The sequence below is a fragment of the Myxine glutinosa genome, chromosome 6 (genome assembly GCF_964187855.1).
Source record: "Myxine glutinosa chromosome 6, kmMyxGlut1.1, whole genome shotgun sequence".
Lineage (NCBI taxonomy): Eukaryota > Metazoa > Chordata > Myxini > Myxiniformes > Myxinidae > Myxine > Myxine glutinosa.
In genome coordinates, this window is record NC_136266.1 from 154123466 (window position 1) to 154141056 (window position 17591).

The 17591-nt window shown below is 43.0% G+C and overlaps 1 protein-coding gene across 1 annotated transcript in view; it reads left to right on the forward strand.

Annotated features, from left to right (window-relative positions):
* LOC137429479 (putative E3 ubiquitin-protein ligase HECTD4) overlaps positions 1–17591 on the forward strand; it is a 224760-nt gene that overhangs the window by 18351 nt on the left and 188818 nt on the right. Inside the window, exons 3-5 of the mRNA XM_078781093.1 lie at positions 904–981; positions 4160–4266; positions 12829–12937. Coding sequence (XP_078637219.1) covers positions 904–981; positions 4160–4266; positions 12829–12937 — 294 coding nt within the window. The remainder of the gene's footprint in view (positions 1–903; positions 982–4159; positions 4267–12828; positions 12938–17591) is intronic.

A 17591-nucleotide genomic window follows, 5' to 3' on the forward strand; every position in this document is an offset into this window, starting at 1 on the left:
TTCGACTTAATAATGTTAAACTGAGTTTTGCGGTTGACAAAGATGAATTAGATATGCTTGTTTCTAAGATAAATATTTAAAGTTTAATTAATAAATATATATAAAGTTTTTTGTAGTTACATTCACATGAAGTGAATGACTTTACATGTACTTGAAAATCTCCAAGCAGAATTGGGAGAATCTTGGCGCCGCAGAGTCTGGAAGAACATATCTTCCTCATTAAGGATATTTTAATATGCATTCCTCAATCAGCCGGATATCCCTCTGCTCGAACATTTCACTCGACCAATCACATTGTATCCCTCGATCCTTGCTCCCTCCCACCTACACTTTGCCTAACCAATCCTACTGCTCTCCTCCCCTTTCTTCGCTCCTCCCCCTCCACTTGTTCCTCCCATTTTCAACTTGTATAAAGGTCAGGACTGATGCCCAAATAGTAGGATTCTCACTTGGTTTGTAAAATGTTGGTTTGTTGTACTTAGGATTTTCACTGAGTTTGTAAATGTTGTACTTAGGATTTTACTTGGTTTGCCTACTGTGCATGCTACTGTTATTTGGTGTATCCTTATGATGTTTCCTCTCATTTACATCTCTACTGTACCAGGATTTTCACTTGGGACTTTTTGTGAATCTTGCAATGTGCTTTCGTGAATTGGAGTATGCTCTTCTTGGTTTGATAAAGGTTATTGTTTCTAGCTGTGTATTCCCTTGTAAACAAAAGTGTTGTCCTCCTCGGGAATTAAAATTTGGGATTCTTCTTCTGACAAAAGCTTATGGACATTGAATTTCTTGATTCATCTATTACATACTATCTAAAAAATCTCTCCATCAGCCCCTATGTTTATCATTGCATTGAGACAACTTTTTTCTTTATATGCCCCCATGTTTTAGTGGATCTTTCAGATGTTTGCTTCACACAGTTCATCTGCTACAACAGGAGCATGACTTGGCACCACTACCAGTTGCTTCCTTGATCTGCAGGTATGTATCACACTTTATCCTGCTCTCTCCACAATCCTTCTTTCCTATATCTCCAGTTTCCTTCAGGACATTGCGTACCTCTGGCACAGGAATAGGGGTTGATGAATTTTCTGCAATTCTACATTCAATTTACCTTTACATCACAAAATGTGCAGTTCCAGCTTGAGTTGAGATGTCTGGGTTGTGTGTGATCTCTTTGAACTTGGGTATCAATCAGGTGATTTATGTTTAGATATTGGTATTTATTTTCTGGTGGTTTATTCTTCTTACTAGAGTAAAGGTAAGATTTGGAATTGTTTATAGTGGACAGTAAACTGTAGTTAGGCTGTATTTTATTCAGGATAGGAACTATGTGATTATGGTATGCCATTACTCAAGGTGCATCTCCGATAGTTAGGTATTGTGCCTGCCATTTGGATGGAGAGGTTGAAGCTACAGTTTATTTGGCTGGAACATAAGAGTAGGGTTTGCTTGAGTTGAAATATTATACTAAGAACAGGCTATATGGACTATACTGTGAATTAGTTGATGAAACGGTGCATATATAGCATTCATGTATTCAAATATTGAGAAAGAGCAGATCAACAGATGGATTAGAGATGCATTGGTATGAGTTTGTTAGTGGTGTATGTGTGATGTGTGATTGGTGATGGGCAAGTGTGAGTGCTCTTTGTGAGGGAGAGAGTTTTGAATGGTTAACTTGGAAGCATAATACAACTGCAATTAGTTGTATGTTTACTTGCATTTGCATTTGCACTTAAGCTCATAATACGGGGAAGTGGTCTGTGGATCCGAGAATGGAAATGTGTTTGTGTGTGTATGCATGTAAGTTGTTTTTGCCTGCTATCCCCACATGTGAGTGGGCCTCAGGAGAAGGAATGGAGATCTACCAGGTCTCAAAGTATCCACCTCTGTTATTGTGTGTGTGTGTGTGTGTCTGTGTCCTCCATAACTAACTCCAAAACCATGAAACCTAGCGTCCCAAAACTTTTCATGCATACCCGGGGAACTCCAAGGCAGTGCATGAATGAAAACTAGGTATTTGGGTAAATGTAAACACCCCTTTAGAAGATAGTTAATGGCTTACCTTCATGAAGGGTTTATCCTTGGTCAGCCCAACCTCACCTCGCAGGTATCTTAGGCACTATTTTGTTTTGGCCTATTCAAACATACCTTTTCTTGGAACCACGATGTCCTCTCATGGACTAATTAAAGTATATAATCGAAATCTGTCTTCAGATTTGAGGATCAGAGCTCGTGAACTAATTAACTGTCGAAATCTGAAGTGAAATCTGGAAATTTTAAGAAATAACCGATTCTTATAACTAAGCGTATTGGTCAAGCGTTTGATTGTTCACCCGCCAACAGGGAACGTGAGCTGGGCTTAGACGGTTTGCCTGAGAAGAATGAGGGAAGTACTGTGTTTGTATCTATGCTTTTAAAGTAATCGCAAGGCTGAAATGGCGCTTAACATATGCTTGGTCACACTAAACAACACCTGGAGACGTCCGGAGACACTTTTTTTTTTTTAAAGCATATGGTCACTTTTTGTTAGCAGTCGGAACTGCTGCTAAGCTCAATTCTGCAGTTTTAATTTTGAAATTCGGTTCAGGTTAAGAGATTCCAGAGCTTATCACATTTTAGTTGTTATGTTATTTATGTTATTTTAACCTCAAAACACAGAAAGAGGTGTGCTTAGGGAGGATTAATGAGGGGAGAAAATGTCATAGGTATGGATGGGTGGTGACCTGAGATGGTAGTGAATATCTGTCTTGAATCACTGGAAGTTGTATCCCCTGGTGTTGGCTTAGCGGTTAGGGTGCCGGCTTAGGATCCCAGGATCCTGGGTTCGAATCCCGGTCGATCGCTGAATTAACGCCAGGGGGGTTGACTCAGCCTGTCATCCTTCCGAGGTCGGCAAATTGAGTACCAGCTTGCTGGGATGAATGATCCCGGTGTGTACCCCGGTTTAGAATAGGTACACCGTATCCCTGCGCATCGTAAGAGCGTGACCAAGGGTTGGCGTCAGGAAGGGCATCCGGCCATAAAAACATTGCCTCAAACAGGGAACCATGATTGTCATGGGGCCCGCAAGGCTAACCCCCGCTCTAGCGGGGAAAAATGGCCTTAAAAAACGATCATTCATTCATTCATTCAATCACTGGAAGAAAGAACGAGATTGAGAGGAAGTTGGTTGGTTTCATTGGCGAGAGAGGAAGTTGGTTGGTCATAGAATAACGGAGAAAGTTGGTTCCATAGGAGATAGAAAAGAGAAACTAAAGAGTGGAGGCGAGCAGTTTGTTTTATAATTTGGGAGTTTCATCAGAACAGGGTTGCTTAACCCTCCAGAAGCCTTCCCCTTGTCCGTCTGCTTCAAATTCCCACGGCTTATCAGCCAAGACTCTCCAAAGCGATGTTCCTCAATTTGTTGTTAGTTTTGCGTGGCGTCGTGTGTTTTCTCGGAAGAGACATGCCAGAGTTAGCCGGGAGACGCGAGATTGTTAATATCTCCATGAGAGTTAACTGGGAGAAACGGAGCTGTCTGGCTCCATGCGGAGATCTGTGTGTTAGCTGGAACACTGGGCTGAAAATAGATTATGCTGTGTCATGTGGAAATCTCCAGGAGAGACACTACGGGCGCCATTGTTGATAACGGCTTCCAGAAAATTGCCCTGAGATAAGACCAGAGCTTTTCTGTTGTTGTGGCTGCAGCTACACTGGTGTACAGGCCAGCAAGGGTCCATTGATCAGTTACTTTGCTACCAGTGCAAGCTCTTGATATGCTAAAGCGTGATAAAGAGTAACTAAGGACGGAGATAAAGGAATCATGGACATCTTATGGGGGATAAGGGAGCGGAGGTGGGTAAAGGTTTCCGTTTAATAGATAACCTCTCGGTGGACACATCCTATGACCCATTAGTATTAGGATATGGGACCTTTCTCTATGTGGAGCTTGCAGGATAAGGACAATTGGAGACATCAATGGACTTTTACACAAATTATGACTGATAAAAAATGGTCAAATGAATTGCAGTATTTGGAATTTAAACATGATATTCCACCATCAAAAGTTTTGTGCTCAGATTGCAATGCCAAATAGGCTTACCTGTACTTGATTAACATGCAATTTTAATATACATATATGTTGAAAAGTTTGAATACGTCATTTATCTTACAGATTGTTGAAGTTGGAAGAAAGTGCTTGCACTCCATTGGATTTTGGAGGTTGTCAGCTTGACATCTCTTGGGGCTGCAATGATGGCCTTCTTCCAAATGAAACACCAGGTTAGGTTTGAGAAAAAGGTAACCTTTATTAAAGGTATTTGTGGAGGTGAAATATTGGGATTGCTTTGTTTTCATGTCGTGCATTTAATTTGGTTCGGTTTGTCTTTTTTTTTTTTTCCTATTTTATTCTCGGGATGTAAGGGCCCGTCTTATTATCTATATAATAATAGCGTAAGGACTCAACTTTGTTATCCCTTTTACGCCGCACCCAGTGACCCGATGCCCACGGCACTAATGGATTTACGATCTACGAACCGCGCTCTTTGTTTATCACGTACAGCCATACTCGAAAAATCTGAATTAGCCGACGTTGGGGCCCAAAAGCATCCGATTAACTGCCGATACGACGCCATCTTACGACGCCATCGTATTGGCGTCTGCTGGGTGAAGGCGAAGCAAGCCGTCCGCTGATTGGACAGGCGAAGGCGAAAGCAAGCCGTCCACTGAGTGGACAATCCAGAGCATGCATTTGTGCCGGTGTCGGCGATCGTTGTTCATATACGCACTCTTCATTCTCATCTTTCTTCCTAACTCTTACTCGGACAAGCAAATCCCCTATGCCATCCATAATGGTACACTCTATCCATACACCACATCCTCCCTTCCGTGGATGTTCCACGGGTTTCGGCTAGTTATTATTATTTTTACAGAGCTCGTCATGAACAAAATGCAGGCGAGTAAGTGGTCACTCTCCAAAATGTTCTCCTAGGCGAGCAGAGGCGAGTGATTACATTTAAGGGGAAGTAACTCCATATGAGCAATAAGACAAAAAGTTGTTTGATTGAATAACACGAGTTTATTTGTCAACTTACAACCAAAGTAATCATGAACACAGGAGTATATGACATTAGAAACAAAAATTAAACAAATCAATACATAACACGATTGAAATAATGTATGTGCACAAATAAACAATTTAATGGTGCGGGTTGAGAATGGAATGGAGGGACTAGAGGGAGGGAGAGGCAGGCCTTCGGTGTATCGGATGGGCAAAGGAGAGGTAAGCCTGGAGTATGAATGAATGAATGATCGTTTTAAGGCCATTTTCCCCGCTAAAGCGGGGGGTAGCCTTGCGGGCCCCATGACAATCATGGTTCCCTGTTTGAGGCAATGTTTTTATGGCCGGATGCCCTTCCTGACGCCAACCCTTGGTCACGCTCCTCTGATGTGCATGGTCCAGGTAAGCCTGGAGTGATATGGCAAAAGCTGTGATCGGGTTTTCGGGTGAGTTGTGCGGAGAATCTGGAATCGAGGAATTTCTGCTCGAGTTATTGAATGGGCTCCACGGTGAGTGGGGCTCCGGGGGGCTATAAAACCCGGCTCGGACCCCCGCTCTCTCTCTCTCTGGATTCTCTGGCTCGGCACTCTGAACACTCTCTCTGCCCCGACGCTCTCTCGGCCTGGACTCCCTGAATATACGCGCGCTTTTGCCTCGCTGACCCTGAGATACGCTCCTCGGATTCCTGCTACGGGCACGACTGTGATCAACGCCCCTGCCGCAAACATCCCCGGCTGTAGTGTCTTGGGGTTGGAGCGATCATTGGGGGTATCTGCCAAATGAGCCCGTCCGGGCAAACTGCACGAGCGGCCGTGCTTTGGGTGCATTCCCCTCTTCCTCCCCTTCCCCGAACGAGTCTGAGGGCCCTTGTCTGGGAAGGTAAGTAAGGCCGTTAAGATTCTTTGCTGTGTCTCTTTTCTATGAATACTGTACATTTGTGAATAAATCCTGTGGTTTTGTTTCCAACCTGGCCGTCATCGTCCTTTCACCATTGGCCTAGCATTGCACGAGTTAAAACCGCTCAATCGGGTTCAATAGTGTTAACGGCACGAGTTACGCGACACACAAACCGCTCGGGCGTTCAATACCAGCGTGACTCATGCGAGGTTCAGTCTCCGTTCTCACGGCTGCGTGTGTCGAAGGTACTTGGGTCGTGACCGTTAACCCTTCCGTTAAGCTGTGGGCTCGGCGGCTGGAATTGCTTAGCAATCTGTCCCCCACGAGTGTAGTGTGGGTGGCGGCCTCGTGGACTCGAAGCTCGAGGGGGAGCAGGGCTTATAACCCCCCCCTCAGTACGTCGACGAGCTCGAGATCCGCAACAATATTATGCCATCCTGTTTGGAAAAATTGGAAAACTCGGAAAAATTGGAAAACAATATAGCCTATTTTACTCCAGTGGGTCCTAGGATTACCCACCCAAAATATCGTTGCGATCGGTTCAGCCGTTTTTGTGATACCTGCGAACGGACGGACAGACAGACGGACGGACATTTGGTGAATTATAGTAAGATGAAAAATATAGTTGCAGAACTTGGCAACTGAAAAGGTTGTGACTATGACATGCCTTTCTTTGCACATGCGATGAGCTTTGATTGCATTGGAGTGACAGGCACAGACTTTACAGTACAGATAGGATTTATGTGTGTCTTGGTCACATTCTTCTTTTATTCATAAACACTGAGTTTGGTCATCGTCCCAACTCATAAAGGTTGATATGCACACCTAATTGCCTTTCGCAATGCCTCAACGGTTCCCAGGCACACACGATATTTCTGGTTCCCTGCCGTCAAATATCAGCGAAGCCCAGTAAAAAGAAAATGGCAGATCGCTAGTACGAGTCCAAAGAATGGGGGTGACTACGTGTGCTACGTGAAACACATGACCGATTAATACATTTATTGTTTTACAGAATGTTTTGTGCATTTCGGGAATGCGATAAATTATTTATTTGGTATCCAAAAAATTACCTCATCGGAATGACTGAAGCAAATCTCGATTGGTCTAATGACAGGGGCTTGAGCTTGTACACCAATATTCCATAATGAAATGGGATCACCCTAATGAGGTCTCTGACAAGTAAATTATGTTTACAGAATAACGAAGGGCGGCCCAGGTGTGTGCTTGACCGACTGTCTTCTTAACACCAAATTAATAAAAGAAAAACAAAGAAATTGATGGAGGCGTTCCTCTTTTTTTCACCTGTGGAACCAACTTCCACATTCTCTTCAATCTCATTCTTTCCTCCAGGTCTTTAAAGACAGCTGTTCACCACCATCTCAGATCATCCCCAATCCAAAACCATGAGCCTTTCTACCCTCGTTACCCTACCCCAAACCCCCCACTTTCCTTCAGTTTCCCCTTCTGGGAGTTTCCTTTTGTATTAATTTTGTCCACCCTATGCATTATCTCCCACCCCCCATTTCTCCCCACACCCATTGCTTGTCCAAGTCTCCCTCTATTTTGTCTTTCAACCCTGCTGATGGTATCCTCTACTCTTTCTACTGTTCCTTTTGTCCTGTTACGTCCTGATCCATTCAGTGTACTAGCTCTTCCATGAGCACTAGCTCTTTCATTGTCCACTCTGCCTACAAATAAAGAAAAAAGGGGAGCGACTAATTACTCGCCCCAAACGAATGCAAGGCAAATACAAGGTGTGCGTGAGTGATCACTTGCCTTTCATGACGAGCTCTGTTTTTTGTACTGTACCCTTTCTTTACCTTTGATCGACTAGCTAGGTGATATGGTTGGTAGAATGTTGTAGACTTGAATGCATAGAATTTTAAAACATAAAATTTCACTACAATGAATAAATCACCACAAAAAAAATTAAAACGCCATACATCGGGAAGAGCCATTAGCCTTTTAAAAAGCAACTTGCCTGTGATTGTTGAGCCTGGATAGCAATGACATAAAGGACTCACTCTCCCAGGCATGACTTAGTCACAGTACATAGACTGCACTTACCCTGCTAATACAACAACACAACATGCATTTTAAAAGGCCATTTTCCCTGCTAGAGCGGGGGTTAGCCTTGCGGTCCCCATGACAATCTTCTCCATTTTGCCCTATTTTCTGCATCTCTCCTTGTTAACCCCCTTGCCCGCATTTCTTCTTCCACCATCTTTAGCCAAGTCTTTCTCGGTCTTCCCCGTCCTCTGCTTCCTTCTACATTCATTTCCATCACTCTTCTCAACCAGTCACTTTTATCCTTCCTCAACACATGACCAAACCATCTCAACCTGTTCCTCTTCACAGCATCAATCACAGGCTCTATTCCCATCATCTTTCGCAATTCATCATTTGTCTTCCTCTCTCTCAACGATACTCCGCACATCCGTCGAACCATTCGCATTTCCACCCTTTCCAACCTTCGTTGCTAATGAATGCAACCTGCCAATGCAACCTGCTAAAGCAACCTGCTAATGAATAAACAAATGTGCAACAAGAACGTCGTAATTCATACACCCAAGATTTTGGCAATTCATAAATATAATTCATCCAAATAATTCATACAATTCATCCAAGATTATCCCATCCATCAAGCAGAGGCAATGGCGGCTGCATTTGGTTTCAAGACTGATAGCTTATTCAAAATCGAATGGCATTCGGTAGAGCGCATACCTCCACCAGGCTGGACAGTTTACGTTTTGTATGGTCAGATCTGGATCTGGACCAGTTTTATTTTTGTATGGTCAGTTTGCCATTGACAGGCCAGATCTGGATCTGGACCTGAACCAAAATCAAATTGCCTTGTTCTTGTTATCTAACCAACTCACCCACCTAGTTTTGTCATAAATAGTCCACAACCTTTTGAGATATCATGTTGTATATCGTTTTGCCCCATCAATTGTGAAGCACCACTTAGAAAATTTCATTAAAATCTTCTATCCGGATCTGGATCTTTACCGAAGTCGGACCAATTAGTCCTTGTCACCTACTCAACCTGTTCACCAAATTTCATCCAAATCTGTCTACAACTTTTGAGATGTCCTGCTCACAGACAAACAAACAAACAAACAAACAAACAAACAAGAAGATGTCATGCAGAGCACGATACTTGCAAAATCCATCCGCTACTCCCCCGCCCCACCCAAAAAAGGATGCCATTGATCCATCAAATTGTCCATTTCATCCAGATTAAAATTGACGATCTCGATCAAAGCTCGGGTTAATAGGATGAAAATTGACGATTTTTTCAGATGAAAATTGATGATTTTGTAAATTTGACCTTGAGTTCACCTTTGACCTTTTGACCTCAAAAATAGTTGGTTTCCCAATTTAGTGACTCGATATACAAATGCTGTTCAATTTTCAAGTCAGTCGGATAAAAAAAATGGCGATTTTAGAAATTTGACTTTGCAAGTTACTTTGCAAGTAACAAGCGGGTGAAAACACAAGACTGTCCACCATGGTGGCATAGATAAATATCCAATGAAATTTCATCCAGGGTTTTGCCAGGGAGTGAGAAACAGTGATGAAGTAATGTGTAAATGCTCTGAAAGATTACACCAATTGATGGAATTGCATTGATTTTGGTGATAATTTACGAGTGTTCAATGATTGTTTGAACATTGCCATCATGGGAGTCACTCGTCATAGCACAGGTTGTGAAATGACACAAATGTACAACTGGTGACTGAATTGTCCACCTTCACATCACACTGATTAGATTTGACTTTTGCAACGTAATAGTTTGACAGTATTTTGACGGCACAGTCTTCGCAGGTTCCCAATGGAAAATCAGAGTGAAGCCATTCAACCATCTGCACTTTCCTTCAGATTCTCTCTACAGGAACTCAGTATTACGCTCAGCCGTTGAAATACTCACATTTATGTCCCACAATTCCATCCGGCTCAACTCCAGAGAAAGTCTCAACACCAGAGGCAGACGATAGTCCCGTCATGCCTGTGTCATATCCACCCCACCCAATTGTCCAATTGTCCAATCCGCAGGGACACACCCTCCACAGCCCCAATCCCACCAACACCCACTGCATAAACTCAATCAAATCCAAGATTTTTCAAATTTACCTTTTGGTTTTAGCAATAGAATAAAGGTCTTGGTGACCCGCTCAGGTAACTGGTTCACTTTCTTATGTTTGTCAGAACAATGTGGCTTCTTTTTAATCCAGGCATACACGGCCTTGCATATCCTTACTTACTGGTAGGTTTGGAGCACTTTGTATTTATGAATGATCAAACTGATGCTGCACTGACGTTTCAATGTATAGCATAGGTTCTTAAACAATGTAAAAACACTTGGCGGGGTTGTCATGGCAAATACGGTACTTCATATAATGTTCCATATCCATTGAAAATATACAAAAGGGGAACTTTTTGGCAAGTATATTTATACAAACATTAACACTACAATGCTTATCCATTTAAATGAATAAACCTCCTTTAATTTCAAGCATAAATTATTGTAAGCCATAAATAAGGTCAAGTGCATGAGGTCATTTTTGTAAGCGCCTTCGCCTCAAATTCAGTTTGAGATGGCTATGAAGTTTAAGATTGTTCTGAGGGTGGTACCTCACCTCTATAGCAGGTGACTATTGTTCTTTGGAATTCCATTAACTCTTTACTCTCGAACAGGCTATTCAGAAGCTGGCACTGTTCTGACATTATACTATAGTTTGATTATATTAATCTTCTTTTTATTATTAAGTAGATTAAATAAAAGTGAAAGTCGGTCTATGTCTTTATGTTCGGTAACTACTCTGAGATCCTTGGGCTGTCAGTACCAAATTTTCAGGATATACTCAGGGTTTTATTTACTTACTTTTTAAAACGTGACACAGGACCTGTGACACAGGAAAATTTACTTAGTTTTTATGTTTGAAAAATGTTTCATGGAAAGCCTAAGTTTGAAAATTTCTATTTGTTAGTTTTTAGATTTTTTGGGGATTTCTCATTGGTGTTATTAATTTATTATTCATGGGTTATTTCTCCACTGTGGCTGACCAGTCCCATCACTTTGCCCGGTAACCGCTCCGAGACCAAGAACCATAGATAGGAGGGGAAACTCCCATTATGCATGTTTGAGACAAACTAGATTTGTTTATTTCATTAGAGGTGTTGTTGGGGGGTGTTGGTGTTGCCTGGTGTTGGGCTAGCGGCTAGGGTGCCAGCTTAGGATCCTAGGATCATGGGTTCGAATCCCGGTCGATCGCTGAATTAACGCCAGGGGGGTTGACTCAGCCTGTCATCCTTCCGAGGTCGGCAAATTGAGTACCAGTTCACTGGTAAATCCCTGTTTGTCGTAAAAGGCGACAAAAAGGGTTGGCGGCAGGAAGGGCATCCGGCCGTAAAACATTGCTTCAAAAAGGGGACCAACAAAAACAACAACAACAACCACGGTGCCTGAAAAAGGCCAACCCCCGCTTTGTGGGGAAAAATGGCCTCTAAAGGTGTTTTAAAAAATTTTTTTTATTAGAGGTCCCGGATTTTGTCTTCTTGCAATATATAGACTACTGTTTTCAGCAAGTAATGCGCAATCTTTACCCACATAAAGGGTGGGTGCTCCACCAGCGTGAATATGAATCGGACATGGGCAGACAGTTCTCACAACTACAAACGTGTGTCCCATGACTTTTTGAAGGGAAGCAGAGATTTTGGTATCTTCCATTCATTGTGGTGCACTGAGAACAGCAGTTGTTGTCCCCCGTCGCACCGCGGCGCGAAAGGGGGACTATGGTTTTCCCCTCCGTCCGTGTATCCGTCCGTCCGTCCGTCCGTGCGGGTGTGCGTGCGTGTGTACGTGCGTGCGTGCATGCGTAAGCGAAGGACCGCATTCGAATTTGGTGTGTGGGTGCAATCCACATCAAAATCCAAGATGGCCGCCGCCATGTATGTCTGATGCCATGTATGTCTGAACATTGTGAGCGGAATATCTTGAAAAATAAGCGAAGTACCAACTTCTAATCTGGTGTGTGGATGTATCTAGGCACAAGGAAGAACGCTATTGAAAATTGAGTCGCCACGTCAAAATCCAAGATGGCCGCCACCATATATATGTCTGAACCTTGTGAGCGAAATATCTTGAAAAATAAGCGAAGTACCAACTTCTAATCTGGTGTGTGGGTGTACCTACGCATAAGGAAGAACCCTATTGAAAATTGGGTTGCCACATCAAAATCCAAGATTGCCGCCGCCATGTATGTCTGAACCTTGTGAGCGGAATATCTTGAAAAATAAGCGAAGTACCAACTTCTAATCTAGTGTGTGGGTGTATCTAGGCATAAGGAAGAACTCTATTGAAAATTTGGTCGCCACGTCAAAATCCAAGATGGCCACCACCATATATATGTCTGAACCTTGTGAGTGAAATATCTTGAAAAATAAACGAACTACTAACTTCTAATCTGGTGTGTGGGTGTATCTACGCATAAGGAAGAACGCTATTGAAAATTGGGTCGCCACGTCAAAATCCAAGATGGCCGCCGCCATGTATGTCAACCATGTAAGCGGAATATCTTGAAAAATAAGCGAAGAACCAACTTCTAATCTGGTGTGTGGGTGTATCTAGGCATAAGGAAGAACGCTATTGAAAATTGGGTCGCCACGTCAAAATCCAAGATGGCCGCCTCCATGTATGTCTGAACCTTGTGAGCGAAATATCATATCATAGCATGTTTTCTGCGTCTTCCACTTTGTCAACTCACATCACTTCCCCGACGGGGGACCTAGGCGTAACGCTTGTTATACTTAATCTGCACTCCTATGGTTTTCTTTTGTTTCATTCTTGCTTTCTCCGACCATCCCATCTTCTTTTTCTTCAACAGAAACAGGACCAGGACGCAGTGCAGTTACAGATGGAAAGTTTATTTTTCTCACCAATGGATGTGGCTGTGGTATCAGCAAGCTTGGCTCTGGCTCACATGGCACATTGAGGTGGGTTTTGATGAAGTCCAACTAGGATTTTCAAAAACCCTCTGGGTTTCACAGTTTTCCCATTATATTTCGTATCGATCACAAGTTTAAAGTTTTCGGAAATGTAAGATTGACGTGTCATTTTCTTCCTTTCGTTTAAATGCCATTTCTGCATTGACTACATTTTTTAAGGAACCCTGCCATCATGTAAATACAATTACAATATAATATTATATATCTATACTATATACCCTCAGACCCCGCTATTCGCGGGGGATACGTTACTGGAAAATGGAATAGCGAAACCACGAATAGTGGGGCATTGTTTCAATGGAAAAGGGGGGGATAGCTTCCCGAGTCACGAAAATCCGTGAATAGAGAGGACCAAACTGTGAATGGCGAGGCAAAATCCGCGAATGGTCAGGCAAATCCAGAGAGTGTCGACTGTAATCCACGAAGGTCGATGAAAGTCTTGCAAATGGCAAGGCAAATCCTGCAGATGTCGACGATAATCCGCGACGGTCGATGAAAATCCCGCAAATGTATGCCGTGGCATTGTTTCAATGCCCCTGAAAAACCGCGATTTTGCGGAACACGTCCGCGAATAGAAACAAAAAAGCCAAATGGAAGCCAAACAGTTCAATCCTGGTTTCATCAGACCACAGAATCTTGTTTCTCACAGTCTGAGAGTCCTTTCGGTGATTTTTTGCAAACTCGAAGCGGGCTTTCATGTGTCTTTCACTGAGGCGAGGCTTCCGTCTGGCCACTCTGCCATAAATCCCAGATCGGTGGAGTGTTGCAGTGATGGTTGTCCTTCTGGAAGTTTCTCCCATATCCACACAGGATCTCTGGAGCTCAGCCAGAGTGACCATCGGGTTCTTGGTCACCTCTCTTACCAAGGCCCTTCTCCTCTGATTGCTCAGTTTGGCTGGGTGGCCAGCTCTTGGAAGAGTCCTGGTTGTTCCAAGCTTCTTCCATTTAAGAATTATGGAGGCCACTGTGCTCTTGGGAAACTTCAATGCAGCAGAGATTTTTTTGTAGGCTTCCCCAGATCTGTGCCTCGACACATTTCTGTCTCTGAGCTCTGCATGCAGTTCCTTCGACCTCATGGCTTGGTTTTTGCTCTGATATGCATCGTCAGCTGTGAGACCTTATACAGACAGGTGTGTGCCTTTCCAAATCATGTCCAATCAATTGAATTTACCACAGGTGGACTCCAATCAAGGTGTAGAAACATCTCAAAGATGATCAAGAGAAATGGGGGGCACCTGAGCTAAATTTCAAGTGTCATAGCAAAGGGTATGAATACTTATGTCAATGTTGATATTTCAGTTTTTTCTTTTTAATAAATCTGCAAAACTTTCTAAAATCCTGTTTTCTCTTTGACATTATGGGGTATCGAGAGTAGATTGATGATGGAAAAAATGAATTTAAACGATTTCAGCATAAGGCTGCAACATAGCTAAATGTGAAAAAAGTGAAGGGGTCTGAATACTTTCTGAATGCACTGTATATATATATATATATACTGTATATAATGCGGTCCTTCTTAATATATATATATATATAGCAGAAGTCATTGTGGCTGACTTCTCTTCTCTCTCTCGATCCACTCTTCCACCTCTCTTCACCACTCTTCTCTCTCTCGATCTCAGCAGCTCTTGTTGCATCACTGCCCATTAAAAAGGCTAAATCCCTCAACTCTGTGTTTGCTTCAGAATATTGTGTCCCAAACCCATCGCTCTCTGTACCCACCTTTCCCAGTCGAACCCAACTGCTCCTGGACTCTGTGTCCTTCTCTCCTGACAAGGTGGAGAAGTTTCTGTCGAACCTCGACTCCGATTCTGCGACTGGACCAGACGGCATCAGCCCACGGGTCCTAAAATCCTGCTCTGCCCCTGTATCACACCCTGTCTCTGTACTCTTCACTCTCTCTTTTGCTCAAGGACATCTGCCATATGCTTGGAAATCGGCCAACATTACCGCTTTACACAAAAAGGTGCAAAAACAGATCCTTGCAACTACAGGCCAAATAGCCTGCTCCCAATAATAAGCAAGGTGGGTGGAGATCCTCAATGCCAAACAGGAAATCAGAGCCATCATCCTTGACGTGTCTCGTTTCTTCAATACGGTCTGGCATCTTGCTCTGCTCACCAAACCCTCCTCTTGTGTTATCCATGGAAATCTCCATGCATGACTCGTGGACTTCTTCTCTTGTCGTAGTCAACATGTGGCTCTAAATGGAATTCTCTCATCTCCTCTTCCTGTCCAGGCTAGAGTTCTTCAAGGCAGTGTTCTGGTCCCTGTGCTTTTTCTCGTCTTCATTGATGATCTATCCGACTCTCTGGAAAATCCTCTCTATCTTTTTGCTGATGACTCCTCCCTCTGCCGCTCCACATCTCATCCCTCAGATCGGCAGGCAGCACCCTCTTCAATCTCTGCAGACCTGGATAAGATCACAAGCTGGTCAAACATGTGGACTTTCAATCCTGACAGATCTCACACTCTCGCTATGTCTCTGAAAAGACCGTCTGGAAAACCCTCCCATCTACGTTCTCAACAATCCTCTCAAAGAAGTTCTGTCACTTAAGCTTTTGGGTCTCACAATCTGACATGATCTTTCCTGAGAAAGCCACATTTCCAAGCTGGCCTCCAAAGACTTGGCATCCTCTGGCATTCAAAGTCCTTCTTTGGCACTACTGAGGTACTCACCACTTGCAAAGCTTTCATCTGCAGCTTGATGGAATACTGCTCTCCCCTTGGGCTGATGCTCCTGCCTCACACCTTGCTCAGCTTCACGCTGTAGAAACGAAAGCTTTTAGGATCTTTGGTTTCTCCCGCGATGAAGCTGATTCTGAGGGCCTTTCTCTTTCTCACAGCAGGTAGGTAGGTGGTCGTTCTGTCTTCTACCGACTCCTCTCTGGTCTTGCACCCTCTGTACTGTTCTGTCTGTGCTCTGTCCCCTAAATCTTTCTGCAGGATGCACCAAGATCTGCCAGCCACCCTCTTCTGGTGAAGCAGCCAAAATGAAGACTCACTGCTCACCTTCACCCTTTCATTTCTCTTTTGTCCCACCTCTGAAACAAATTTCCTCACTCTCTTCAATCCCACTCCTTCCTCCAGGTCTTCAAAACAGCTGTTCACCATCATCTCTTAACTTCCCCCATCCAAAACCTTGATTTTCTTTTATCCCCCCCGTTAATCCGCCCTAAATCTACTTCTTTCAAATTCTGTTTTCTTTCCTGAAAGTCCTTGTCGTGTCCGTCTTGTTCATCCCATGTACCCCACCCCAGCCCTCTCCCTCCCCCTCTTGTCTCCCGCTCCCTTTCTTATATGTTATATGTGTTAGCTCTTATACGAAGCTCGACTGAATCTGCAAATAAAAACAAATTATATATACAATGATGGCCTCTCCATAATCTCGTGTTATGAAAGTAACACAGCAACTTGCAATAGCATCTTAGGTTTGATGATTATTCCATTTAGGGTGATGGAGTGGAGACCCACCATCTAACATAAACTAGATTCACATTGGGAAGGTGAATAATTTTGTTTCCACCTTTGTTACTTCACCATTTCTTTGAGAGCCAATCCATCTGTTAGCCACCACCAACCACCTTTGGAATAGTAGAGAGGGGTCTTTTCTTTTTGTATACAATATCGAGGCTTGTGGAGGCACTACTACAGAGGATGGATCAGGGCGTAACAGAACAAAAGGAAGAGTACAAAGAAAGGAGAAAAACACCCATAGCAGGGGTGAGACAAAATGTAGGGGACTTTCTTGAAACTATCAACTTCTTCGAGAAGATTGTTGAGAAAGTAGATGGGATGGTTTTCCAGACGATCTTTTTGGAGAGACGCAGTGAGTGTGAGAGATTTGTCAGGATTGAACGGCAAATTCCAAGTGTTTCACCAGCTCATGATTATATCAAGATCTGCAGAGAGGGAAGAGGTTTAAAGAATTTTGGCTAAAAGTTGCAATAATGTGTACCTGTACCCACAGCAGCCCATGACAGAAGACCCGTTCATAGGAGCAGCTAAATCTCAGCTGCATAAACAGCTCTTTAAAAATACATCTTATGGTAAAATAAATGTCATTATTTATTTTGCCACCAAAAACTACACATCACCTTGTATGTCAGCACAGAGCACTTCTATAAAACATTGCATTTCAGCCAAACAGACCGTGCCACGCGTGCCAGCCACATTGCATACGTATTCTGAAAGTGTTTCCATGCTCCAAAGTTGTCTAATTTGGGACATTTTTCCAGCTTTCATCTGCAGCTTGATGGAATGCAAAATTTTGGCCATTTTTTAGTCATTTGTCTACGGAACAGGTACAAAAATGTCTTGCAATTTTGGCCTGGTTCTATATCATTTTTTCATAGATTACCCAGACTTCTGGCTTTGTCATTGAAGCATTTCCTGATTATATTGATTGTGACTATAATAACTGGAGTACATTCTGGTCTCATAATGATTATGGAAGAGCTTCTACTGCAATTCCTGATCATAATGGGTACAATTGTTTATAAATGTGTCTCCTGGTCTTTCTGCTAGTTGTTTATAAATGTGTCTCCTGGTCTTTACTCAATATGTTTGCACGTTAAAGTTTGTACAATGGAGATAAGTTATTTTAAGTACGTACGTGAAATTGTAAATAGGATGTGATAAG